Source organism: Glandiceps talaboti, chromosome 22 (assembly GCF_964340395.1).
Source record: "Glandiceps talaboti chromosome 22, keGlaTala1.1, whole genome shotgun sequence".
Lineage (NCBI taxonomy): Eukaryota > Metazoa > Hemichordata > Enteropneusta > Spengelidae > Glandiceps > Glandiceps talaboti.
In genome coordinates, this window is record NC_135570.1 from 7127289 (window position 1) to 7141921 (window position 14633).

Consider the following 14633-nt stretch of genomic DNA (forward strand, 5'->3'; position numbering starts at 1 on the left):
GCTATATAAATGTATTACTAAGGGTATTGAGACTTCGATAGAGACTAATTGGAATGAATCATTGAGCCTTTAGCATACTGACCAAACTTAATTATATTCATGGAGTATACAATACGTTTTCACATACATGTCCGACCTTAACTCTGGCCAGGTCGAATCTCTTTAATGTGCTGTTTGTTTGTTTGTTTGTTTGTTTGTTTGTTTGTTTGTTTGTTTGTATTCAAACTTATACTTTGCAACTAAGTATACTGTAAGGCGGCCATTTTGATTTTGAGAATTTTTTCTTTTTAATTTTTTAGACTATTCGTATTATAGCAAGAGTGTCATTTAATTTCTCTTTACTTTCATAAAATATTATCATTATAGATAACGTGTATGCTATAGTAACCGCAAAAGGGCACGGGTTGTAAGACATCTTTATCATATACTGACTATCCTATGTTCAAATTCAAGCTCCGTGTAGAGTTTTTTAATGTCTTCCATCGATCAATCAATGTTCAAACCATTTGGTTGGAACTGGTGAGTGAGGATGCGTTCAGTCCAATAGTAAAATGGGGACCGATGTAGAGCGTTCTATTTGACGAGAGTCTCGTTTGAAGTCACGCGATAACTGGGCGACCAATCGTTATCCAATGGAATGTTGAATATTCATTCGTACATCGCTGGTTTCTGGGCTAAGATATACCATCTTACTGTCATGTTATGTTATACAATGCGTGTGAAGTATGCGCAATGCACTTATACAAATGTATACGAATCTGAATCTTTTATCCCAAAAGAAAATCTTACATCTCCTGATTACTTTACTCTCGTCGCAAATTTCTCGTTGGTCATATATATCTTTTATAATGCTTTCATATCTCAAGATGGGGTTTTGGTGGTGTTCTTAACTTTACAAGCAGTTCAAAACTGTAGAATATCTTCTTGTCAAGTTCTTCAATAAACTGAACGAACCGGTTTCGTTATTGCAAGCATATTTAGCCTCTGTTATAGTCTTTCCTTCCATAAGTTCACTTCAACTATATTTTAAATTTCCAATTTCCAATTTGATATAGTTCTATGCACATACGAAACCATGTTATGAACCTAGTCTAGGTGCTATCCATGACTTCGAATCCCTTCAATCCGTCTGGTGCAATCAGAAATCAAGAACCAGACGTTTAATGCAAATGTAAACTCCAAAATGTTAGAATGATGTAAACAGTTATGTAACTGTCAACAATAAACGCTAGTTTATTATTGGGTAGAATTCTGTGAATGCTTAATAAATTACTGTGTGAATGGCTTCGTTTGAATTTGAAATTTCATCTCACGACCTCAGTTAGCTAGATGTGAGAAGAGATTCGAAACCACCACATTCTCGACTAATGTAAACGACATATTATAGATTTAAAGTCCTAACTTTATTTTTCGGGTGAGTTAATTTGCATGGATTCAGATTAATGTACAGTCAGTGCACTTCGGTTCAAGTAAATTTCAAGGCTTGACACATATGGAGAGGCTGAAAGTTGACGTTGAGGGCGCATTCAACCCCCCCCCCCCTCTCCAAATTAACGGGGCGATCCAATGTGACATGTACGTACCTTTAAAGGAAACACACCACTCAAGGGAATAAAGACATTTTCAGAGCCGTTTTGTGATGATACACCACCTACAATAATTTTTTTTACTTGCAATTTCAAAGAATGAGGGCAAAAGCTTACTTATTGTGTAACCACGAATATGTTATATCTGTTGACTCCCATAATGCAATAGTCCATAACAAAGATCAATAAAGATACCCTTTAAGTCACAAGATTAACTTGATGTTTCTTAGAAATCGCAAGTAATTGTAGGTGGTAAAAAATAATCTGAGCGCTAACCCATGAACAATAAGAAGCATAAGAAGTTCAAAAACAAACCGTTAGCTTGCGTTGTGTTAAAGTACCGTAACGTTAGTCGTTCAAGAAGAAATGCTACCTAACGGATTGCTAACGCGATGTACCTTGGATGCACCCTGTAGCTAACACTCAGACTTACAGAGGGATAGCGATAACCCAGTGGTCAGTGAAATTACGCAGAACCGGCTCGCAGAACCGGTTTGATAAATAAATTTTAGAAGTGCTGTATTCATCTCTGTGCTGTCTAGGTAGGCGTAAACAATAAGTTTTGTGACGCGGTGTAAGTTAAGGAATGTTGACTCAGCAGGAATAGATTTTTAGTACTCGGAAGCTACCGCAGGTATTTTACTCGGAATGATACTTGTGTCAAGTTGTGACACGTCAAACTCGTTGATTTCTACGAATACAACGTCGTCAGAATGAATGATAACGCCCTCAGTGTCGTGTTTCAATGATTGCCATGTCTAAGAGATATGTGTACAGTCAAGGTTACTCAACCTCTTGCCGTTGAGGGCATAACCCCCGAAATTGCTTGTACGAAAAAATGCTTTGAATCAATACATTTAGAGTACACTTGAAAATTAGTGATGGCTGGTTGTAATAAAACTACTCACAATGTTCAATGTAATGTCTCTTTTGTCTTGTATCGAAGTGCAGACTTGGGACACACTGTATACTGCAGCTCACACAAATCGTAGACGATGCTGACGATCATTCACTGATGCAATGCTCAGTTCCACACAATGCATTATTCACAGTCCCGGCAAAACGTTGAGTTTCCAAGCAATAACAGAGTTCAGAACTTCCCCATACATACATGAATCCAACAGCATACTACAGCAACAGTGTAGGGTCATCACGAGGGCAAACCAGGTGCCCTTAATAGTATATGCAAATTCAATCAAGTTGTTCATCAACTTTCCAGCCATCTGTTGAACATATTATGCTAATTTACTATTTAATTGATACTTATATGCGAGGAAACATGCTTCTGAGTTTCCATATCTCGTCAACGACTCTGATCGGTGAACCTAATTTCGTTGACCCCAGGTCAATAAACAATAAACATACATACATACATACATACATACATACATACATACATACATACATACATACATACATACATACATACATACATACATACATACATACACACACACACACACACACACATACATACATACATACATACATACATACATACATACATACATACATACAAACATACATACATACATACATGCACACGTACGTGCGTGCATGCCTCCGTACGCACGCACGCGCTCGCTTACGCACTTAAACACACACATGCGCGCGCACGCACACACACACACACACACACACACACACACACACACACACACACACACACCATGACACACAGCATGACTAAAACACAAGTGAACCTTAGTTCAGCTGTGCTAAAAAAAACACAACCAAGATAACATAGGGGAGTCGCTTTAAAAGTTTTATTTCACCCTCAACTGTGAGTCATCTCATAATAATTTTACAACTTCAAGTGTGATTCACACAGCATTATGGGTAAAAGAACTGTACAGTGAAAAGCAAGTGTAACACAAAGGAATGGATATGCATAAAAAAAGTAAAATAAAACTTATATAATAAGTTAACGAGGGATTAATTAGGGGGAAAAAATCGTTATGTCATATATATCTTTACACGTAGAAAATGGGTCAAAAAATCCTGATAATATGATCACTAGATGAAAAAGAAATGGCAGTCACATAAAATACACTGAAAAAAAAATTCATTTTTTGAAAAAAACTGGAGTACAAGTTTACATCATCCGTAAATTGTACATAACTACAATATCTATATATATATAGGATCACTAAATTACCATGACAACTGATTTTAAGCAGTCATAAAATGTACTCAAGTGCAGTATTTTTAATAAAATGGGGTTTCCATGGTAACAGTTAGTGGTAAGATTGTCAATAGGTCTATATAAAACTAAGGTAATATATACAGTCTACATCTAATGCGTAATTCTTTGAATTTTTAAAAACAAAACAGATACAAAAAAAGAAAAACAGCCAAGTTGAAATCTTAAGCCAATAAAATACTAGTATCTTCAAACAGATACAATATAAACCTTTCCCAAATCATAATTCAGATGAAACCATTGACAGTTGGGTCAGTTCATTATGGAGGGAAAGAGGTTTGTGCAGGGTATCTAACGCTGCATCGTTCAATATGGAGAATAAAATGAAAACACTCATTATCAGAAAATCGCGATAATTTAGTGATTAACTGGATATCAATCAAAAATCCTTTATTTTTCAGACATTTCTGGTTTCTAGAAGTATCCAAATCTCAAGCAGACTGTATAATCAATGTGGCATTGTTTTGTTGTGGACATTTGTAAAAAATTCAACTGGCACAATTTGTTTTCCTCCATTTCTAAATTCTCTCACAAATGAAGTTAAAAATTCTTCTAATTTTAGGTGTGGCTATGTACTTCACAAACCCTGTCAATCAAAAAACAACAACCAATGAGCTTTGCTACCCTGATTTGCATGGTTATGATGTAATGTGCTACATTGTTGCAATGCCTTTTGTGCATGGGGTTTGTTACAATGTAGCAGTATTTAATTATGAAGACCATTGCTACAATGTAGCGATTTCTGGTGTTGCAATTATTTTGTTAGAATGTAGCAAGTTAAGGTAAAATAAAGCTTTGGCTAATACAATGTAGCAAGTCCTGATGATTTGATTTCTTAGAATGATGCAAATTCTGATAACTGATTAGTTCCAATGTATCACTTCCTGTTTGCTACAGTTGTAGACACTTGTGCCATAATGTTACAATTCATTGTATCTTGAGTCCTGATTATTGTTCCTAAAATGTTGTAATTCCTGAGCTGGTTTTGACCCAATTTTTACATGGTAGTCTGAAATCTGTAAGCATTCTTTGCAGTTCACGTACATCAACAAAAGCTAGCTAGCATTTCTTTCAGAGTTGATAAAAAAACTCAGGGGTTACTGCTAACAATTTACTAACTTAATGATTCTATTTCTAAGGTTACCATGGCAACTAACATTACTACTTTATACTAAAATGCACTATTTACAATGTCGGCATATTTGAGCCAATGGGAACAGCTCGTGTTTAGACCACTATCAAGGATTAGGTTTACTACACACAAATCTGATTTGCATATACTGATGATTGTTCATATTTTGAGTGATACGTAACCCGGTACGTAACCCAGCACTTTCAGAATAGAACAAAATGAAGAATTTTTAGATAGTTTAGATAAATAGTTTAGACACAAGAACTTAAAATTGCCTTTTCAAGATTGAGTATAAGGTGTCAGAGGTCATTACTGGTATGCAAATAGTTCCACCAGTACTCGCATATTGATTAAAAATGGCCATTTAAACACCCTCTTCAAACCCATTACTGGTATGCAAATAGTTCCAAAGATATTTGCAAAACACCTTCTTCAAATTCCAGTATAAAATCAAGAGTCAGTATGCAAGTTTTCTCAATGTTACTTGCATTTGATTCAAAATAGCCACCTGTCACCCTGTTCAAAATCCAGTATAAAAAATCAGGGTCCAGAAAGTGCATTACTGGTATGCAAATAGCACCAAAGATATTTGCATATTGATTCAAAATGGCCGCCATAACATCCTGTTCAAAATCCAATATAAAGTCAATGGTCAGTATGCAAATTATCAAAAAATGACTTGCATTTTGATGTCTGGAGGAAGAGACAGATTGTCAAGGTACTTGAAAACAAACACTATATTTTGTCAGCACAAAATGACAATTTTTTCCTCAACCATCCATAACTCTTGAAACCGCGATGTGAGATATTGGATTACTAATCAAGTTAAGCTCTCACATTATGTTGAGAACAGTCTTTGTGTTTGTTTGACCAAAGTCAAGAAAAAAGTGTAACACCGCCCTCTACAGACCATATGATACACATGACCCTGTCTTGACACTTTCCTGCAAATAAATATCATAGATGAGGAGCATTCTGTGTGGATATATATAAGTTCATATTACAAAACTGTTTTATATTTGTTTTACTCTGCAAGATTATAGCCAGAGGAAAAAGAAGTAACTTAGGAAAAATATACTTATGAAGTGTCTTAGGTTGATACTTCTTACAGTATAAATATAATGTCCATATGTATTTGCTTATTCGTCAACCTGTTCACATAGAATAGTGCATTTAAGTACATGGCTTCCCTCAGGTTCAAGTTCAGTGAGAGCATTTGAAGTTTCAGCCAATCGAATGTCACAGTGTGTATGTTCATCCAATCAAATATCACATTATGTAGTTTCAGCCAATCAAATGCCAGTATTTGTGGTTTCAAACTGTAATCTGTCCTCAGTATCTGTGGTTTCAGCCAATCAAAATGCACTGTCTATCTGTAGCAAATCCAGTGGACAACACTACAAGAACAATCTGAAGATCTGTAAACCAATGACAAGTGAGCCTCATGGTCATGTGATAAGTCATCAGCCAATCGTTATGACTGATACAAAGTTCTCTGGCAAAACGCTCAGTTGACTTATCCGTCAAATCCTGGGTATTCCAATATATACAGCCAGGGAATATTTCAGTGTAGGAGGTCTTTTTTTTTACTCTATATAAAATGTACTTTTTGAACTTCACTGAGCTGGAGAGTTTGTAGATGAGACGTCATTACATGTTCGACAGCACAGTTTGCTGTAACCGGGAAGAGAGCAGTAAACGCTGAGAACATCCAGACTACAGAAGATGGACTGGTCACCAAGGCAATGGTTTTCTTCTTCTGGAAATAAAACAGATGACAAAATTCACTGTAATTACCTGTAAACTGTCGATAAAATATTCGGGATGGCAACGTAGCACATATGTAATATTCAAATTATCGTAGGTCATGCTGGATGAAGACATTTTGACACTGGTTTCAATGCAGAACTCTGCATAACTGTCTTCTTTTACAATGCAATGATGACTACATGCTTGCTAACACACAACCCCATTCATCCCCAGTGACACTTACATTCAAAAAATCACATCCCCAGTTTCAAATATGGCATCAAATACACACAAATAATGCATTAACGTGACCTCTGACTAGTACTATTTTTATGACATTAAAAGGAAGCAAGGATATAAATACCACTTTTTTGGACAAATTTGAAATTTCCTTCTGATTTTTACGATTATATTTGAACGGTTCTGTTTTATGACAAACCGAATTTGGTTGTAGCTGATAATAAGTTTAAATAGAAAACAATTCAACTATGAATGGAAACAGAAGTCCATGCATAGATGCTGATGGTATACAGTGATTTGTACAGCCTAGGATAGGTACATTCAACTGTGGCTGAAGGTTATATAATCTTAGAACTTTCCAATAACTGATCTATGAGATTCATTAACTGTCACTAGAGGGCGCTATTAACTGCCACTAGAGGGCGCTATTAACTGCCACTAGATGGTGCTTATCTGCTTACCTCCACATGGTCCCATGTCACAAGACTGTATATCTTCCGGCCTCTCGTAGTCACAAATCCAGTCAACTGATTTACTTGGGTCACCACACACTACCTGTCTTCTCTGCGTCCCACCTCCACACGTCTTTGAACACTGTTTGATAAGGATGATGGAAGAACGAATGTGTCAAACAGTATACAGGAATAGAAAGTATATGGTTCCTAAGGTGTTTGATGACCAATTCAATGCAGCTTGAAAGGAAAAGTCCAATCAGACTTATTTTTTGCCTTTAGTACACTTGTATTGATTACTGCTTTCAACATAACTATCATTCCACTATCATATCCTGGGTTATGAAACAGCACCTCTGTAACTTCTTGAACTTCTGAGATTTTGTAAAGAGGCTCTACTGCTCTTTACATGTGTTTGGCCATTTGGGGATTTCCAGCAAGGGTTTATGGGAAATCATTGCAGGAAATGACATCACATTTAAAACTATGCTCTCTTTGTCTTGACAAAAACAAATTATGATACAGATTATGGTAAATATGATAAATTTACATATAGTACTGGGTGATGTCATCCCTAAAGTATGCTGAATACCAATACAGATTATCTACCACTGGGGGCGCTGTTGCAAAAAAATTGAAGATCCTCACCTCTGACCACTCTGATGTTTGCCAGTATGCAGGACATGGTTGTCTGTTACAGGTTTGTCGGTTGTTAGGTTTTTCGCCATCACAGTGACGATGGTGTACTGATGTGGTTCTTCCATTCTGTGTTTTCATACAGTTAACAGTTCTTATTTGCATTCCAGCATTCCCACACGTCTTAGAACAGTATTCCCATTCATCAACCTTCCAGTCATAACTACAACAAGGAAAGGTGTATGTATTAGTTGTCTTTAAGATTATCTGTCATGTTTTCTGACTTTCAAATTGACTGATTATGCATTTCTTTATTTCTTGGTTGACACTATAACTTCTGCTCCACAGACTTCACATGCATTAATTACTATATAGGTGTGCTTGAAAATAAGTAAACCTTCTTGTTCTATTTTGACCAATTAGCATGAGCTAAAAAGCTATTGCAGAATTGCTTGTAATGTAAGTAATGACAAAGAATAAGAAAAAAAAAATTAAAAAAAAAAAAAAAAAAAAAAAAAAAAAAGTAATGACAAATCATGACATGATTCCAGAACATAACGAAAGGTCATAATTTCCTGAAGTGGTGTTCCGACTTTAACGACTAAAGTTCCATACAATAAAAACCAGTAACTAACTTCAGTGCTAGAGAAGATATTGAGCAAACTTGTTATTAATTATCATCATACCTTGCCCTTTCACATGGTTGTGTGTTACATCTCCTCTTCACATTTTGGGGTTGGAAATCTTGCTTACACATTCTTTTATTGACAACTTTACCGTCTAACTTCCTTTGACAAGAGAATCTGTAGTATTCATAACCTGAAAGTAAAAAAATTTATCTTATTTAAAATTGTGACTATATATAGGTATTGGGTTATGACAGCGTACTATCAAAATCATCAGGTCAGCTAAAGAAATTATTATTCCTCTGAGGGTATGGGAACAATAATTTAGCTTGTCCCTCTCTCTCTCCCTCCAACCACCACGTCCCCTCCCTCCCTCCAACCACTAATTACATTTAACCCAAAAAACAAAAACAAAAACAAATTAAATTAAAACACAAATTAGTTTTTGATGTGTATGTGGAAAGATAGAAATTGCCCATCTCCATATTCTATGGAAGCAAAGTATTTCTGGTATCCCTCCTCCCACCTAACTTGACCCCCCCCCCCCCCCAAGTAGAGTTTGATATAAAGACTACAGTTACCTACCTCCACCACATTCTTTACTACATTCTGACCATCCGTCTACAAGATGAAACCTATCATTAGCCCCAGGGATCTGGTTGCTACTAATTCTAGCATTCTTCACTTGACTCTTCTTCACAACATATTTGTAGCTCACTTGGATTTCAACTTTGTCTTCAGGGTCTGCTTTGGACTGGACCTGTAACCATAGAAACGTTATTGTCCTCTTTGATAGACATTTATCTTACACTGAAATTATTAAACAGGCTTTAATATGATCAACTTACACTTCTAAGATTATGAACAGCGCCCTCTATGGATATTTTTTCACTCATAGATATATACGGGTTAATATTTTTACATTTTTTTCTTGGTTTCACCTTTTTATGTAGACTAAAATTGAGCACATTAATGCCATGGCGACCAAATGTAACAAAATAAACGAAATCATCACACGGAATGTATCTTGGAATCGTAAAATCTACTGTCGTTGGTTCGGTTGTACTCTAAATATGAGACATAAACAAGAGAGTTGTGACTCACCAATATCGCTACATCGTCTAGCAACGGCCCTCTTCCTATAAGACGTTCGCTGTTATTGGTCAATGAGTAATGAAACATTGTACCCGATACAAAGAATTCTTTTCCATCATCAACTTCACCTTCACTTTTGAAAAGGTAATGCCCAGTTCTTTTCTCTTTAACAGCTGGAAACACAAACATTTAGTTTTATTTATTTTGTAGAATTTACTTGAAGTTCACATTGATTTTAACATTACACAATGCAAGTAACATCACAACGCATTAGTAATCTAAAAAGGTACTATACAATATGATACAATAACATACAATACAATACAAAATGATACCATACGATATGATACGATATTGATACCATACCATACCATACAATATGATACAATACAACACAATGCAATACCATACAATACAATACCATTTAATATGATACAATACAATACAATGCTATGCTATACAATACAATACAATACAATACCATACAATAATACAATACGATACCATACAACACAATGCAATACCATACAATATAATACCATTCAATATGATACAATACAATACAATACAATACAATACAATACAATACAATACCATGCCATACAATACAATACAATACAATACAATACAATACCATGCCATGCCATACAATACAATACAATACAATACAATACAATACAATACAATACAATACAATACAATACAATACAATACAATACAATACAATACAATACAATACAATACCATATACAAAAAGACTTACCAAGCAAATGAGCCGATGGGCTGGTTTCATAAACATCAATATGACGAGCCCCTCTCGGAAGCATAACAATTCTCTGAAATTCTGCACAAAAGAAAACATTTGATTCATGGTTAACAACTGGAATACTCTTATTGAAGAAGAAGAATGAATCAAAACTTACACCAAGTGATAGTGTGATATACTCAGGGTATTTATAAAAGTACTTGTAATTTTCTCTGAGGGTGATTCTTTCAACCATTGAAACTACAGCAGAAAATAACAATGTACACGATTCTATTTAATCTTTGTAGCTCCATTGAAAATATAGCACTAAATGTGAGCACCTGGTACTGAATCATGGGCCTTTAACAGATCAAAATTAATGTACACGCATCACCATTTCTCACTGAAAACCTGGAAAGATTCAATGAAAAATTTTGCTGCAACCACATGATTTTGTAGAATTTTTGATGTCAGAAATAACTATCAGAAAACAGTTAAAATAACTTGCCGCATCCACTAACAACAAATAATTAATATTTATCATGCTACTTACTTTTTCTAGGAACTTTGTGGAAGACATCTCTTACATTTTCACACTGTGAATTGTCACCTCCACAAATGCCACAACTGTCTTCCGTTTGTGAAGAACCAAGTTGTTTATCACATCCAACAGTCTGAAACAATAATAAATACTTGCTTAATTTGCTGCACTGTGTATAAAACTGCAATATCACAAAATCTAATTTGTTACATTTTACAAAACTGTATTTCATTTCCTACATTCCACTAACTGCAATATAAATTCAATTAGTTACAATTTTGCATTCAATTTGTTACAATTTTGCATTCAATTTGTTACATTACTATAAACTAATATACAAATTTGCTACATCTTTACAAAACTGTATTTAATTTCCAACATTATAAAACTGTAACATATAAATTCAATTAGCTACATTTTTGTAAAACTATTTAATTTGCTACATTACGAAAAAACTACAGAATAAAAAAAATTAGACATATTTTCACAAATATCATAAAATTCACCTAAAAGCTACCTCAAAACATTTCATCCACTACATTTACAAAGCTAATTCGCTACAATTGTAAAAGAAAACACAATTCCCACAACACTGCAATCAAAAATTGAATTTACGACATTTCTAAAAACTTCAAATTGCTACATTTTGAAAAAAAAACCTGTAATATCACAATCAATTTGCAACAGTTTTTGTTCTGAAATGTTTAATTGCAAATTAGAAAACAAAACTTGATAAACAAAAGAATCAAAACAAACTGACCAATCAGCTCTCAGTGCTACCCACCTGGCATTGTCCTTGTACGCATATATTAGACGGATCATCATATGAACACCTGGTTCCATCTTTAACATTATAACTAGATACAACTAAGTCCAAAGTCTCCTCCGATATACAAGTTAATTTGCATTGTAAAGAATCTGAAATGTAAAGTCAGCAAATTAGAGATTTGAGTATTACACAATTTTGAATTCATAAAAACAGAAGAAGAAAAACCCTGATTAAGTCTAAGTACAACTGCTGACATCAGATTGTTGATAAATGGAACCTTTTACAAACAGGGAAAGTAAACAAATGAATTGGATTAATAACACTTGGCACAGCATGTTGGAACAGCAGAGACTTAACTTGTATTACATTTCATCATTTGATAAGAACAGTTTTATGGCCACTTTATGTAATAGTTCAGTTCACATAAAGAGGCCATAAAACTGTTCATATCAAACCATGAAATGTAATACAAGTCTCTGCTGTTCTAACATGCTGTGCCAAGTGTTATTAATCCAATTCATTTGTTTACTTTCCCTGATTGTAAGAGGTTCCATTCGTCGACAATCTGATGTCAGCAGTTGTAGTGAGACATAACATCGGGGATTGAGATAAAATCAGACATAATATGGGGGGGGAGACAAAACTTACTATTCTTATTTTCATGAGGTAGCCAGGTATGTTTTCTATCCTTGTATCGCCAGTTCTTGTAATTACTTTCACACTGTACAGCTCTGAAGTCCACGGAAGGCTCCGGACAATCCTACAAACATTAAGACCAAAATAATCACCATTTGACAAAACAATACGTAACAATAGTACACCAGCATGAGAGACAGAGAATCTAATAAATGTAATAGTTACAATTATGGCTAAGTGAGTGAGTGAGTGAGTGAGTGAGTGAGTGAGTGAGTGAGTGGGTGGGTGGGTGGGTAGGTGTGTGGTTGTGTGGGTGAGTGAGTAAGTGAGTGAGTGAGTGAGTGAGTGAGTGAGTGAGTGAGTGAGTGAGTGAGTGAGTGAGTGAGTGAGTGGGTGAGTGGGTGAGCGAGGGAGCGAGTGAATGAGTGAGTCAATCAATCAATCAATTAATTATGTAAAACAATAAATAAACTAAATATACAAATTAGTATGCTGCAGTGAAATCGTTGACAGACTTCTCACCTCTGTACTGCAAAGACGGAATTCTACATTCTGTCCCTTACATTCATCACCACCATTTGTTGGTCTATGAATAAAATGAAAAAAATCAATTTATAAATGAATGAGAGTAAATATATAAAAAATAGCAAAATATGTTTCACAAACACAATAAATTCAAGTATCTTATTCCAAAATGACACATGAAATGTTTCCTGACAGTTTTTAAACTACACTGAATGTTAACATGAGAAAAGCAACCATTTGTATAAAAAGTTAAACTTTGCAAATTCAATTTTGATACATAACTTATTTCAACTAATTTGGTATCAAACATTCGCCGATTGAAATCACATGTTATGGAGTTCGGATATATTATCGCATACTATTTTTTTCAAAAACAACAAATATTGTGAAAATAGAACCTGGCATTATCATACACTTGTTTGTAAACAGGTAATACAATAATATGTTTAGGTATTGCACTTTAGCGCAAATATCAATACCACTACCAATAATAATAATAATGTTGGTTTTTATATAGCGCTTTCCCACTCCATGCTCAAAGCGCTTTACAATTATTACCCCTGGTTCGGCTGTATAGCAGCGATGTACCAATGCAAGTAATTACCGGTAAATAATATAAATTCTTATAACACTATATATGTTAATCGTGAAAGTGTTTATAATTATTCATGCACAAGTTATCTTCTTCAAGTTTGATTAGGAAACATACATGTTTGGAGCAAATCAATGAAGACTTCATCAGGATGTAACTTAGTCGTCTAATTGGACTATTCTGTCAGACCCCAATGTTGTAAACCACAGGCCTCATTACAACACCATCCTGAATATACCTGCCATATTTCGTTGCTTCAGTAGAAATATGCACTCTGGTTTGCGAGAATGCTCAGATCCAATCAGACACCGAAGAAGGACAAGTGATTTGTTCAAAACATGTCTGTTTCTCAATCAATAGTGGAAGAAGAGAACTTGTGTATGAACATGAACTCTGTTCTGAAATTTTGATCAAAAAAAGTCATCAAAATATCCTACAGAGAGATTTATACTTACTTTGGATTGTTGCATTCCCTTATCCTCATTTGAGCACCAATACCACATGACCTAGAACACTTATTATATGGTCCCCACTCACTCCACCCACCATGGGTTGTTTTAACATTAGATACAACGCAAGCACCATTCATACAATACTATAAAGACAAACAGAAAAAACACCTCAATTATTGTAAAATCATAACTATATTATCTTTTGAGAGATTGGAGACGAGATTTAAAAATAAAGAAATGAAAAAAAATATAAACATGAAAATATATAATGCTGCAAGTAGGTTGGAAATATCAAGAAATAAATGCATTTGTGGAATTATCATGAAGAAAAATAACAATGTTAGTTTTTATATATCGCTTTCCCATACTGCAGGTATGTACCTATAAAAGCACAATCGCCATTACACTTTCTCAACTCACTTGGGAGCAGACAATCCACTGTAGCCGCTATAAGATGAGCATTCACATTGCAACCTCTATCCTACCAGGTCCCCAATTATACAGCTACGTTAACTGAGTCACAACTTGTGGTTCAAATCGTGCCCAAGGATTTTAGCCATTCAGACAGAAATGGCAGCAAAAAGGTTCAAAGTGACAAACCTGAAAGTTGCAGATTCCAAGCCAGTCAGTGTAACATGTTAACTATCATGACTT

At 34.8% G+C, this 14633-nt stretch overlaps 1 protein-coding gene across 1 annotated transcript in view; it reads right to left on the minus strand.

Moving 5' to 3' along the window:
- Positions 1-3349: 3349 nt before the first annotated feature.
- Positions 3350-14633, minus strand: part of LOC144451949 (A disintegrin and metalloproteinase with thrombospondin motifs 3-like) — a 53772-nt gene continuing 42488 nt past the window's right edge. The window contains exons 13-24 of the mRNA XM_078142871.1: positions 13983-14122; positions 12933-12996; positions 12423-12534; positions 11790-11923; positions 11018-11138; positions 10483-10563; positions 9729-9892; positions 9210-9384; positions 8685-8817; positions 8011-8221; positions 7372-7504; positions 3350-6680 (exon numbers count right to left, since the gene is read on the minus strand). Of these exons, the coding sequence (XP_077998997.1) occupies positions 6538-6680; positions 7372-7504; positions 8011-8221; positions 8685-8817; positions 9210-9384; positions 9729-9892; positions 10483-10563; positions 11018-11138; positions 11790-11923; positions 12423-12534; positions 12933-12996; positions 13983-14122 (1611 nt within the window). The 3' untranslated portion in view covers positions 3350-6537. The remainder of the gene's footprint in view (positions 6681-7371; positions 7505-8010; positions 8222-8684; positions 8818-9209; positions 9385-9728; positions 9893-10482; positions 10564-11017; positions 11139-11789; positions 11924-12422; positions 12535-12932; positions 12997-13982; positions 14123-14633) is intronic.